Source organism: Trachemys scripta, chromosome 1 (assembly GCF_013100865.1).
Source record: "Trachemys scripta elegans isolate TJP31775 chromosome 1, CAS_Tse_1.0, whole genome shotgun sequence".
NCBI lineage: Eukaryota > Metazoa > Chordata > Testudines > Emydidae > Trachemys > Trachemys scripta.
Window position 1 is genome coordinate 331233539 of NC_048298.1, and position 13509 is coordinate 331247047.

The 13509-nt window shown below is 49.7% G+C and overlaps 1 protein-coding gene across 2 annotated transcripts in view; it reads right to left on the reverse strand.

Annotated features, from left to right (window-relative positions):
- Nucleotides 1-1386: 1386 nt before the first annotated feature.
- Nucleotides 1387-13509, reverse strand: part of XRRA1 (X-ray radiation resistance associated 1) — a 48083-nt gene continuing 35960 nt past the window's right edge. Inside the window, exons 10-17 of one of the 2 annotated variants that reach the window (XM_034759117.1) lie at nt 13368-13505; nt 11947-12040; nt 10581-10699; nt 7879-8190; nt 6173-6350; nt 4741-4856; nt 3707-3812; nt 1392-2503 (exon numbers count right to left, since the gene is read on the reverse strand). In XM_034759117.1, coding sequence (XP_034615008.1) covers nt 2202-2503; nt 3707-3812; nt 4741-4856; nt 6173-6350; nt 7879-8190; nt 10581-10699; nt 11947-12040; nt 13368-13505 — 1365 coding nt within the window. In that variant the 3' untranslated portion in view covers nt 1392-2201. Of the gene's footprint in view, nt 2504-3706; nt 3813-4740; nt 4857-6172; nt 6351-7878; nt 8191-10580; nt 10700-11946; nt 12041-13367; nt 13506-13509 lie in introns of both variants that reach the window. The other variant, XM_034759118.1, reaches the window with a different exon arrangement.

The window sequence follows — 13509 nt, forward strand, 5'->3', positions numbered from 1 at the left end:
TCCTGCTTAACCCAGGCCACAGAATTTTACCCAGTTAGCCCTGGCTTGAGCCCTATAATTTGGCTAAAGTATCTCTTCCAGAAAGGTATCCAGCCTGCAACAGGCAACTAGCATCTTCCCCCCTCCCCCGCAAAGTTCAGAAACCTGGTGTTCTGATCCCAAGCATGGGGGGAGCTTTTCTCTACAGAATGCTGCCCCCCCGGCACGCTGGCAGGCTTCTAAACCTTCCCTTGCTACTGTGGGAGCCAACAGTCTATGTTCTGTCCAGCCAGCACCAGAGTGCCCACAAGGAGGTGAGAGGGGAGCAATCCTTAAAGGGGCCAAGGTTTTCTTTCTTCTGCTGGCCCAGATCCAGATACACGCATGCTTGCTCGCTCACTCAGGCTGCAGGGGGGCACTGGGAGTTTACACCTTTCTGGGCTTGATTAAAAGAGCCCTTAGTAGCTTTTCTATGCTCTGATTAAGTCCCCTTTTGTTCTTTTTGATAAAGTAAACAGATTATGCTCTCTCATCACGCCTCAAATCATTTTTAATGGCTCTTCTGTGCTCGCTCCAACTTTTCAACGTCCCCTTTAAAAGGTGGCCACCAGCCCTGGATGCAGTATTGCCGGCTCCGCTTGCCGAGTGGAAATAGTATCTTCCCCTTCGAGGGGGTTTACAGTCTTTCCACACTGCACATGTTGAGCATTCTCCCCATTTTGAGTTTTAGGTAAATTAGCCCAAGTGCCCTGGAATTCCTTCAGGGCTGGATTTGGCCCCCACTGCCACTCTGGTTCTTTTCATCATTCGTCCCCCGGTCACTTCCCACAAGCCCTGTGCTTGTTTCTGTCAAACAGCTGCCTCTTCCAGGAAAATGAGTCTTTGCATTGATGAGTGCTGCACCAAGTACTTCAGTACGAACACAGCCCATTCGGGTAGTCAAACTGCTGCAACCAGGTCTGTAACAACTCCACAGCCACTGTAGCAATGGGTGTTACTGATTGACAGTGGTGCTCCTTCCCCCTGCCGCTGCACCTCTGGAGTTGAGGGGAAGGGCTTTACTTTTAAAGATGACTAAGCCCACACATTGATTTCCTAACTCAATTCTGAGCTATGTAGAATGTTTTTAAATCTCTTTGGGCTATTGCTGTACTCCAAGGCAAGGTGACCTCCGCAGCAGCTGTACTTGCACCGTAGGAGCGAATGGTTAGTAACTTGTTTTAAAATCTGAACGCTGGAGCTTCCAGCAGTGACCTGAGTTACACTCTTCAGTTCTAAGGCAAGTGTATCAGATTCACATGTTTCACAAATACACCCCCCCCCCCCCCCCCCGCTGCTCTGGAAAAGACTGAGAGACACAACCAATAAGCAGGTGCATGATTGAGGGGTTATGCTACAGGTGTGACCCATGAAACACATGCCAAAAATGCATGCGCTGGAGTATAATTTGTTTTGCTTAGAAACTGTTTTAATATTTTTGTCTTGAGTTCTTACCTAGTCCTAGCTCAGAATGATTCAGTTACGGGGAGTGGAATCCTCACCTTGCTTATCTATGCTAGAAATACAAGTACTTTAATGCGTTAGTTTCCTAGGTCCAGAATCCATGTGGACTGGGTAGTCTGAGGTGTGAGCGGCCTGGGAAGAGAACTCATAGTCCATGTAAATTTAACCGGGCAGGGTTAATTAATGATCTGTTAAGATGAGCTAAAGTTAGAATGGCAACATGTGAAACTAGCTCCATTTGTTGCCCTTCCCTCTGTTTTCACTACTTTATAAAGGACACCCACCCACATACTGCACAGTCTCTGAGTGCCTTTAGCCACCCTTGCTGTTACCCATCTATAGATGAAAGGATTTCTGCTACACTGGGCCCTGTCAATCACTGCAGTGTACCAGCTGCCCGCGCACCTGCCACATGTGAGCCAGCTGGATTCCTTATTTCAGAATAACCACGTTACAGCGGCAGACGCCTCGCCGTTGGCAGGAGCAGGGCAATAACTGACCAGGTGTTTTGTGAGCTATTTATTTCACTGATTGCAGCTGTAACTATGTGGACTCAAGTGAGCACAATTGTACTGGTATGTTACACACAAACCGTTTCACTGTGCTGCATTTTCAACCCTCGCTACTAAAAGTGCACTAACCTCGTTATAAAACTAACTCAAAAATCTATCTAGAAAGAAACTCAAAAGTTGGGAAGTTCCTGTTCTCCACAGGCCAATTTACAAAGCAAATGTCACTACGCTCCTCTTACGAGATGAACTTTTCTCCAGTGATAGGTAATGTTTAAGGCTCTCGCTCTCATCCGTATCCTGAGGCAGAGAGTCTGATTTACTTTCCTCGATCTCGACAAAAGTTTCTTGAGTTGGGCTTTGCCCCAGCGCTGGGATATTCACACTCTCCTTGCAAATCGCCTTATTGGAAGTTGCCAAAGCAGCCTTGTACTTCTTGTGGAATTCCTTCATCAACCCCAGAGCCTCCTGATACTCCTTCCGGTTGGATTTCTTCTTTTGCAAAACAGACACTGGGGAAGATCAGAAGCATGATCTCACTATGTTTCCCCTGGAATTGGTCTTTTAAAATCTCACTGACTTTGATCTTTACTACTTCCCTCCCATCTCTGATACAGAAAACGTGGTCGGGTCTGATCCTACGCTGGGAACTCAGCCGCAGCTCCTACTGTAGGCAACAGGGACTGCACGGATTGGGCCCATACAGTAAAACTGGTTTAGTCCATAGATAGCTGGACACCAGCTACCTTGTTTGGAGAACCTCTCTCACTAAACTACTTCCAAACGGGACCGCTTCTTCACGCGTTAGGTTTTGATGCGTCGGAAGCACAAACAAACTGTAGAGGATGAAAGGTTCTGCTCTGGAGCTAGAGAACTGCCTAGGTATTGGACTGGGACCCTGGCATTCCTGAATTCAAATCCCAACTCGTCTGGCCTTGGACAAGTCACTTCCCTTTGCCTCTGTTTCCCTCCTCTGTCAAACGACTGCAGTACAGGAGTGGGGTGAAGGTCAGTTACAGGGCTTGATGCTGTGGCCCCTGTTCTAAGGATTATTCTATTATAGAACCTCAACAAATGGACTTTAGAGTGGAAATTTGAACCTGGTGCCTCTGCTTGGCTTGTGTTGTTTAACCGGCAGCGGGAAGTGCGTGGCTAGTCCAGAAGCTACACTCTGGTCACTACCAGCTTTTGTACTTTTCCACTTTGGGAAGCCATTTTCCATTTAGTTTAAGGAAACAGAGGGCAGCAGGGCCCAGTTCATGATTAGTTCCTGGTTCACATCAAGGAGGATGGTGCACACCCTGGCTGTCCTGGGTCTGATTCTATAACATGCTGAGTGCTGTCAGCGTCTACAGGCTTCTCAGCACCTCCTAGAGGGATGGGGAAACTGAGGCACGGATCAGGGACATTTCCAAGGTCACCCATAAGTCACTGTCAAAAAATCAAGGGTGGAACATAGGTAACTTGACTTCCAAATCCAGTGCCCTTAGTCACTGGACCACACATTTAATTTCAAATACGTCACAATGCAGATGTTTCCAACCTCTGCACAGGTCTGTCCTATCACAGTCTTTGCATGCAAGTGAGCAGAAATGCAGGGGACGGGAATCATAGAGTCATAGAATCTCAGGGTTGGAAGGGACCTCGAGGTCATCTAGTCCAACCCCCTGCTCAAAGCAGGATCAATTCCCAACTAAATCATCCCTAGGAAATACCTAGTGGAACTTCTATGATGTTCATGTTGCCTCTCATGGCTAGGAGGATGTCTTCCAGCGCCTCGGCTTTAGTCTTTTGAGACGGAGGGCCTGGTGGTCTCCCCATCTACAAGGAAAGCAGACAATGACAAGCAAGTGTGATGGTCCATGTCCACTATCCTCCTACCCTGCCCTGCAATGTTTGGCAAGCTGCGCTTTCACTGGAAACATGGCCTATCCCTTTTAAGTGCTCGACTCTGTATGAGCAAAGCTGGTCATAGATCTGTCTCAGACGTGCCAATCTCCGTCAGGTCCATGTTTCTCAGTTGCCCTTTGTACCTAAAATGCTGTGCGATGTACAGTTACAGAGTAGCATGGCTCTTACATCATTCTACTGCAATGTAAGAATTTACTCCGTAGCATCTACCCATCCTGGTGGGCTACTGTCAACATTTTGGAGATGGACAGTTCCTCAATAAACCATAAACCAATGGTTGCCAACCTTTTTGGGCAACTGTGCCAGGTACCAGATTAAGTGGGGGTGAGCCCATGCCCAAAAGTTCCCATTCAAACTGCCCGCAACACGCCACGCTTAAGCTTGGAATAATTTTGTAAGGGCAAGGTGGGGGTCTGGAGCATGCCATGGTCCGTGGTGGAGAAAGAGTCCACCCAACAGAACGAAAGGCAAGATGAGCAATAGGCTGGGGCCCTGAACAGAAACTCTTCAGTCAGGAATAAGGGAAGCTTATTGTACCAGACTCCGAAGCCTGTCACGCGACATATCGGGAGATGGGAACCACTCGCTTAGACTAGAAGGCATCTGATAGCACTGGGCCAAAACTTTGGAGCCTGCCATGAAGAGAGGTGAAGGATTTAATAAGAGATGGCTCAGGGATACAGACCTGAGTGGGGGGACATTCAACTCTAGGGCTTCCATTTGAGTCCATTAGCAAGTTCTGAGCCCAGTTTGGCAGGGGTTGAAGCCACAGTTCTGGTTCCAGATATAGACAGAGAACAAAAATAACTGTTCTGCCATCAAAGCCTAAATGTTTTACCTTCTTTTTTCTGGGCACATACGGCTTCTGCACACTGTCGAGCCTTGCCTTCGAGTCACGATACACCAGGGGCTGTTTCAGAGCACGCCTCAGCGCCTGGACGTTTTGCTGCATTCCTAGGAACAAAGGGAAATAGGTGTGTCTGAGGAAACCCCCTGCTGCAGCTGACAATTACAGTAATACTTAGCACTTACCGACCTCTTCAAAGAGCCTTCGCATATTAATCGGGTAAGAAATCCTCTTTAGCTGCTTTCATCACACTGCCATTAACCAATGGATCTACAAGCTATGTACCCAAGACACTGCAGGACTATATACCTCATTCACCACTCAAAGACAGCCCATTCTGGAGTAGGACTTGGCCCCTATTTAAAATCCACACTATACGCCGGGTTCGACACAGGCTAAAGAATGATTGTTCACAAGGGTAACGTTCCCAAGGGCAAGTTGGACCTCAGCTTTGGCTAGCCACTGAGAAAACGGCATTGCCCCAATTGCTTTGTAGCCTGAAGTGCGGTACGGGGTCAAGGCAGCCCCTGGAGATCTGGCTGGGCTGGGAATACAGACAATTTCTTCTGCTGGTCACTGGCACATAAACAAACAAACAGAGACGGGAGCTTCAGCTCTGGCATGCCAGTCAGACACCCGGCTCAGGGTGCAGTTGGCAATGAAAAACAATGCATCACTTGCATGGATCAGAACCGCAGTCAGCCCAGCCTGGGAGAGAACAGGATTTTTCACAGGAAGTGGAGAATACCATAGCCAGCTGAAAGTGCAGGGGAACCTGGGAAGCAGGAATTTACCCAGGACTCCAAGCCTAATACCCCTCTGCTTACAAAACGGGCCATGGGTTCCTTCACTGGCTCCAGGGGGCCAGGGTCTCAGACTGAGGTATGAGACCCTGCAGCAGCACAGGGCCCTCTAGCTCCTGCTGGCTCTGCCAGCACTAACCACTGTTTTTTCATACTTGGGTGGCTCAAAAGCTGGCAGACTGAATTGTACCGAACTAGCCAAAGGAAACGGCCTTTCAGAGCAAAGATATGCATAAGATTCCGGGCCAGAGGAGGATCTGGTTCACTCCACTTACCCAGAATGCACCCCTGCTTCAGGGCCAGCCTCTTAGGGCTGAGAGGGACTTACATGACACGAAGACCATGTACTGGCCCCATGCCCAGGGGTGAACATTACCCTTATTGTGGAAAACTCCAAAGGCACCAGTCTAAGACCAACATTGCTCAGGGGCAGAGAGGGGCACTTCAGGAACATGGTCCTTTCCACTGACTGTTCAACTTCCCAGTTACACCTGCTAACCTAAAGTTCAAAGGCAGGTTCAGATTCAGAGGTTTCAAGGTCAGAAGGGATGTTTCCATCAGCTCATCTGACCTGCAGAACAAGCATTTCTGAGCAAGAGAAATTAGCTTCCCTGACTTACCCACTGGCTCGATGAACTCAGGGTCAGTTTTCACACGGAGCAATTCTTCATAGCCTTTATATTTCGTGGGAATATATGTGCAGCTGCCCGACGTCCTGGGCTTGTGTTTCCTTTTCCCTTGTCTTTCCTCCAGTTCATGTCTCCAAACGGAGCTGGGGATGTCATCCGCATCATCCAGCTTCAGACATCCAGGGGAAAAGATTTACAACAGGCAAAGCAACTCACCCCAAACCTGCCTTTACCCCACCCAAACTCTAGATCGGACACACATCTCTCAGAGACGAATTCTACCAGCTACATCAACTGCAACGCCATAGCCCCTCGGGGTACTCGGGCTCACGTGAGGGTAGAAATTGCCTCTAAACATCCAAATTTGATGCATCGAGATTTCCTAATTGAATGCATTGTAATAATAATATTTCATAATTAAAGTATAGCTTCTAATATCATCACACTCTCCAAGCGTTAATTTACCTGCCACACCTCTGGAGAAGCCTGTATTATCCCTGCTAACCGGGGATTTTTCAGACAAGGCTAAGACCTGCTTAGTTCTTCTTACCACAATCCAACCTTAAGGTTAAACAACAGGTAGGAACGACACCTGAGCTCATCTCAGCCCTGTCTACGTGATTGTTTCCATCACCGGGCATTCCAGATCAGAAAAATCCTGGTGCAGACCAGGCCGAAGACCAATAGGGAGTTTGCTCATTGTCACACAGAGAGTCACTAGAAATGCTGGGAACAGAAGTTAGCAGTGCTGGTGCTTGGTACCCTGCTCTCACTAGACCACATTCCCTCTCGGAACACTCAGCTTTAACCACGTTTACTCGCATACACAATGTGAGGGCTCCATTTTGGGGAAAGGGTATCTGGAAAGCTGCCCTCGTCACTTCTGAAAGGGAATTTGGTGCCATGAAAGGTACCAGCCCGAGCACTCAGAAGGCTGAAGTCTACCCCTAGGCCAGGTGCGAAATAGGAAGCGGCCTACAAAGATTGGAAGCTCTGTGGTTGGGGACGGTTTTGTACATGTGCATACAGTGCCCAGCACAATTAGGGCCTGTAGGTGTTACTGCAAGAACGTCACCATTCTGCCCAGCCAATGCACCTCAGTCCAGATCTGGGCCAACACCTCAAGAGGAGAGGTGGGAATTCAGTTTCCAGCACAAGTAGTCCCTTGAATGTGGTCTCTGCTGAGACTTCTAATAAGGGAATCAATTGGTGCCAATGGTTTTTGTGATGTGGTCACTTTCCCAGTGGGAAGAGAAAAGCAACAACCAACTCGTTTCGCACACATCAGCGAAGAGCCATTAGACATTAATGATTTTTGATGACCTGGTCTGGATTTGAACCAGTAACTGCAAGGGCAAGGTTCTATAGTCAGTTACCAAGCGCCTAACCATCTAGTCCACCTGCAACCAAGTTACCTTTATAAATGCAATCACGACTGGGAAAGTAGAGAATTGATTTTTGGTTTCCACTAACACCCCAGCCGTGCATGTAGTTTTACTTGTTCCTGCTGGACTTTCTATTTCCAGCTGGCTTGTCGAGGAAGAATTATGAATAATAACCTTCAGTTACATGCATGCCAGGCTTTCTTCTTTTAGAAAACAAAGGTCATTTCCACTGTCTGAGCATGTCTGGATGAGCCTTTGGTTCTCGAATGCCAGATAATTCACTAGGCAGACACACAGTACACGCTCACACACCTGAGTCAGAAAGAACAATGCAATGTCATCTCCAGCGCTGTCAGGCCCAAGCTTGGAATCACATTTCTCTTTCTCCGGCACCTCCCTGTGGCTACCAAGCATTTTGGCGTCGTCATAAGGCTCCTGGTGCTGCTGTGCTGACGATGGTCTGATCGGCGGCAGAGGATCAGACCGGTTCAACCTATGTGATCCTTCCTCAGGCTCCTCTAGTTTACCCCCCTCTGTATCCGACCAGAGTTTCCAAAAGGAGGACTCAAGAGGCGCTTCTAGCATCAGCGGCTGCTTTGGAACCTTTGGGACATGAGATGTTACCTGGAAGAGAAGTAAAGGCCGATCCTTCAGAGCTCTCTAAGCCCTGACAAATACTGAGCGCCCTATAGGACTTCTGACCCATCCTGGAAGGGGGGCGGTGGCATTACTAAATAAAGTGTGTGTGTAGGCAGGGCCTGAATGCAGACACAGCCAACGTCAGCATCAGGGTATGACGCATAGACTTTAAGGCCAGGAAGGACCATTGTAATCATCTAGTCTGACCTTCTGCACATTGCCGGCCACAGAACTTCACCCACCCACTCCTACAACAGACCCCTAACCTCTGGCTGAGTTACTGAAGTCCTCAGATCATGATTTAAAGACTCCAAGTTACCAAGAATCCATCATTTACACTAGTTTAAACCTGCAAGTGACCCCTGCCCCATGCTGCAGAGGAAGGCGAAAACCTCCCAGGGTCTCTGCCAATCTGTCCTGGGAGGAAATTCCTTCCTGACTTCAAATAGAGCAATCAGTTAAACCCTGAGCATGCGGGCAAGACCCACCAGCCAGACACCTGGAAGAGAATTCTTGTAGAAACTCAGAACCCTCCCCATCTAGTGTCCCATCTCCAGCTGGTGGGGATTTTTGCTACTGGCAGTCACTGATGGGCCACACACCATTGTAGGCAGTTCCATCATAGCATCCCTTCCATAAACTGATCAAGCTCCGTCTTGAAGCCAGTTAGGTTTTTTGCCCCCACTGCTCCCCTTGGAAAGTTGTTCCAGAACTTCACCTCCTCTGATGGTTAGAAACCTTTGCCTAATTTCAAGCCTAAACTTCTTGATGGCCAGTTTATATCCATTGGTTCTTGTGTCCACATTGTGGCTTAACATAAAGAACTCCTATCCCTCCTTGGTATTTATCCCTCTGATGTATTTATAGAGAGGGATCATCTCTCTCCTCAGCCTTCTCTTGGTCATGTTAAACAAGCCAAGTTCCTTAAGTCTCCTCTCGTAAGGTAGGTTTTCCATTCCTCAGAACATCCTAGTAGCCCTTCTCTGCACCTTGATCCATTTTTAAGCTGGTTATAATAACTGAGCCCCATCCCTAAAGGCCAGAGCAATCCATGGGATATGTTTGCTCAGCCACAGCAGAATTTAGCTGCCATTATCACTGGAATGTTTTTATTCTACAGCTCCCAGGCCAGGTAGTGAGAGCTGCGTGTCAGGAACGTGCTAGGCTTTGCCAGGGCCTGGGAAGCAAATTGTCTTCAGTCAACTCCCTGGCGATGCACTTGCTGGACACCGCAAATGTCGGGCTGAAGCAGCCCTTGCTGGACATCCAGGGGAAGTTTATTCATTATTGCAAGAGATGCAGTAAGGAGTAAATCATGCCTGATGCACCCTTAACTCCTGGAAGTCCCCCACCTGCTACTGAGGTAGACTTTGCCAACGGCAGTTCAGACCCTGCTGGAGCCACAGAGCAGGAATCACGGAGAGAAAGTCTGTGGCCTGCATTACACACAAGGTGAAATTATGTGATCATGAGGGTCCCTTCTGGCTTTACAGTCTAGGAAGTGTGTGCCAGGAGGAAAGAGAGGCCAGCAGGGCAGCAGTCATTCATGCAGACCAGCTCCTGCCTCCATATATCAGGGGGTGCCCATCTCTACGGCTCTCCTGGATCCATGGGATGGAGACATCTGTGCTCCTCCGAAGCCCTCTCACTTGAGGGTCGGGTCCCGCATGCTCTGCAGGGTTCACTACATGGAGGAGCCCCATGTAATTATATTGAAAGTCACGTTACCCGGTTGCAGTGCTTAATAGAGATAGGATTCCGCACTTGCTTAAAATTAAGCATGTGCTTTAGTGCTCTGTTAAACTGGGGCCATGATACGGATTGTATGTTATTTAGACAGTAAACTCTTTGGGTTGTAAAATCACCAGGGCTAGGAGCCTGTCATATTTCTCAGTGCCTACTGATATCAATATCTTGACTATATTTGGCATGAACAAGCAGCTTGTGTGTAGCTTCAAACCATCTCGTTAGTGGTTGGTGGATGAGGATTGTCCTTCGCTCCACCACCCAGAACAACATGCAGCTTCAGCTTTCTGCCAGAGAGAAGCACCATTCCATCAGTACTGCAACTTTTTGCTGCAGTGTTTGGTTTGGGCTGATGTGAACTCCTCCTCCGCTGTTAAGAGTTGGAGGTGGATCAGACGTACCACTGGGGAGGCCACAATCATTGGACCATTCTTCGTGTACATGTTCTTTGAATAGGTAACAGGACTAGCGCTAATGGTTTGCGCCCTGAAGGTTGTCTAGTGATTAGAAACGCCGGGTCAGCCAGGTGCTAGGGAGCAAGGAGCAGTCAGAATCATGCAAGTCAATGAGAGTTTGGCACTGACTTCACTGGGACCAAGGCTGCGTTGACCACGCTGATCTTCTCATACCTTCCTATTGGCCTTGATTGGAATAAAGATGTGCGGTTTCTCCAGTTTTGAAATCTTTCTTCTAATTAGCTTAATCCCCAGTCTGTGCTGAAGGAAACTGGTTAGCAAAGGTGGATCACCTGCCAAACAAGGGGACTGCGTTAAAATAAGCTGTATCTGTCCCGGCACTCTGGCAGCAGAAAGCAAGTTCCACGACAAGGCTCTCCAGGCTAGCAGGGGCTGGACTGACTCATGCAGTGGGACAATGAGCCAGCACCACCTCTGGCTTCCAGCGGTTGCTGCTGGATTGAAGCTTTAATGTGTAAAAGCATCGGGGCAGATCCTCAGCTGGTGTAAATCAGCGTAGCTCCACTGAGCCACGCCGAGATGCAGCAGCTGGGGATGGACTGTCCCAGTCCTCACTGTGCTATCAGCAAGAAGCAGCTGATTGGTCACTGCAATGGGACTTAGGAGACGGGAGCTCTAAGCATAGCAACCTAAAGGAGTTCAGTTTCCAACTCCCAGAAACTCAGTGGAGTCATGCACCTAAGTCCCTTAAGCTCCAGCTCCGCACGCCTTAGGGTACGTCCACACTATCGGCCAGATCGGCGGGTAGCAATCGATCTATCGGGGATCGATTTATCGCGTCTCATCTAGACACGATAAATCAATCCCCGAACGCGCTCCCGTCGACTCCGGAACTCCACCAGTGCAAAAGGCGGAAGCGGAGTCGATGGGGGAGCCGCAGCCGTGGATCCCGTGCCGTGAGGATGGGAGGTAAGTCGAAATAAGATACGCCGACTTCAGCTACGTGTATCTTACATCGACACCCCCCTCTCCTCCCAGTGTAGACCAGCCCTTAGATTTGGCAGGGCTTGCTCCCCCCAGGCCGCTGTGTGGGCATAGGCTAGGCCTTACCTCCTCCCTGCAGCCTTTGGAGAGGCTTAAAGCTACAGAAGCAGAGTCCAGGAGAGCACAAGAGCTGTAACAGGCTAGTCTTGGTGGGCAATGGTGCAGCCTGCCAACCCTTCCCAAGAGACACGTCTCTGGCCCAGGACACTGAAAACCTGCATATCACCCTAGTGATGTCACGGAGACTAAGGCCAGCGGGATTTCTCCCTGATCTGAGCAGGCAGCCAGTGGTTTAAAGTAACAGCAGCTCTAACACCTCCACTCCTGTGTCCGTGCCAGCTGTCAGAAGAAAGGGCGCTGGAGCGATGTGTGGAAATAGCCCCTTTTCCAAATGAGCAGCACCGAGGAGCAATGGATGGATCCTGCACCTCAAGGGGAGTTTTGTTACCGACTCCCAGGAAGCAGGAGGAGGTCCTGTGGGTTTCCCTTCTTGTTAAAGGGCCAAACCCCTCAGGGATCCTGGCTGGTCCCGTACCGCTCCTGAGGGTGGTCAGGGGGTTGCTATGGAACGTCAGCTCCGTCAGAGAGGGAAAGAGAGCCACGGCTAGCAGGTCCTCCTCGTTTTTGATCTGCAAGATAAAATACAAAGCCACACACGCCCTGTTCGCGTGCGCTGAGGCGCTCTCTTTCATTCAGATTTTACTGTCATCATAAAGGTACCGATGGGCTGAATCCCTGAGGCAGCCGTTTGGGGACAGAGAGGACGGTGCTGTCTAATGGGTAGAGCACTGCGCTGGGACTGAGACCCTGGGTTCTATTCCCAGCTCCGGCACTGGGTGACCTTAGGAAAGTCACTTCACAGCTCTGTGCCTCAGTTTCCCCATCTGCAAAACGGGGATGATGATTCTGGCTCTCCTTTGTAAAGTGCTTGGAGATCTATGGATGGAAAAAACGCTCTCTAAGGGGCAAAGCTCGTGTACTGCACAGCCAGTGTTCTTCCCGAATAAACACTGACGGCAGGGCTGGGGTGCAACCACCCTCATTTCTCACAGTCCAGCAGCTCGGATCAGCCTGGAACAATGCATGCTGGGAAGTGTAGTCTCAATGAGCCACACCTCCATAGCAAAGAGGAGGGTATATCTGCAATCATAATTTATAACACGATGAACAACAATTCCATTTACATCAGGCTTTCCCCGGGCAAATTCCCCGGGAGCATCAGCCATCCTGCAGTCTGACCAGGAAGATCCAGCACTCATGTAGCAGCCAGGCAAGAGAGAGGGCCAGACTGGATCACTCTACCACCCTTAGAGCGGTGATGTCTTAGTACTACTCTGCGACTACAGCTGATTGTGCGTGGGGGGGGAAGGGGAAGGTACCCTCCATTGCACCAGGCACTGGCACAATCCAATCCCACTCTCTGAGCACAGAGACCACCAGCAGTGCCAGATGCTTCAGAGGAGGCGGGGCAGGGGTGGCCTCTACGCCCGCCCTTCTGTGCCCACTAGCAGTCAGCAGCTGGAGCCCACTGATTTCAAAGGAGCAGCCATGACCACTCCATGTGCTGCTCCAGCACCCCCAGAGGCAGACACAGTGCCTCCAGCTCCTGACGCTGGTGCAATGCCCTAGGCCCTACCTCTGCCTCCCAGTGCCTTCTACAGCCTCAATCCTAGAGCCTGCCACCAGGCCAGGAGTGGAGTCACTGTGGGGACAGCAAGTGTCTAGGACAGAACAAGGGGACAGAGGTTTCTAAGTTTCTTACAGTCCCATGGTACAGCAGAGCACAGCAGGCCACGGCAAGTCTCCGTGGTGAGTGTATTTCCAGTTCCACCAAGAAAGCATACCGAGGGGTTGCATGTAGCTGCAAAATAATGGCTCCCCTGTCCCCTGACGGGCCCAGATTTCACCCTGACTACTACGGACAGCACCAGCTTGTAACCACACGGGCTGACTCACCTTGTTGTTGGCCAGGCTCAGATAGCGCAGTTCTGGAAGGGGGGGCATAAACTCCTGGCTCAAGGTGTTCCTGGAACTGGCAGGGAGAGTCCCAGAGTCGGCGAGACATGAATGGTCGTTTCCCTCCATGAAAACATCCTTA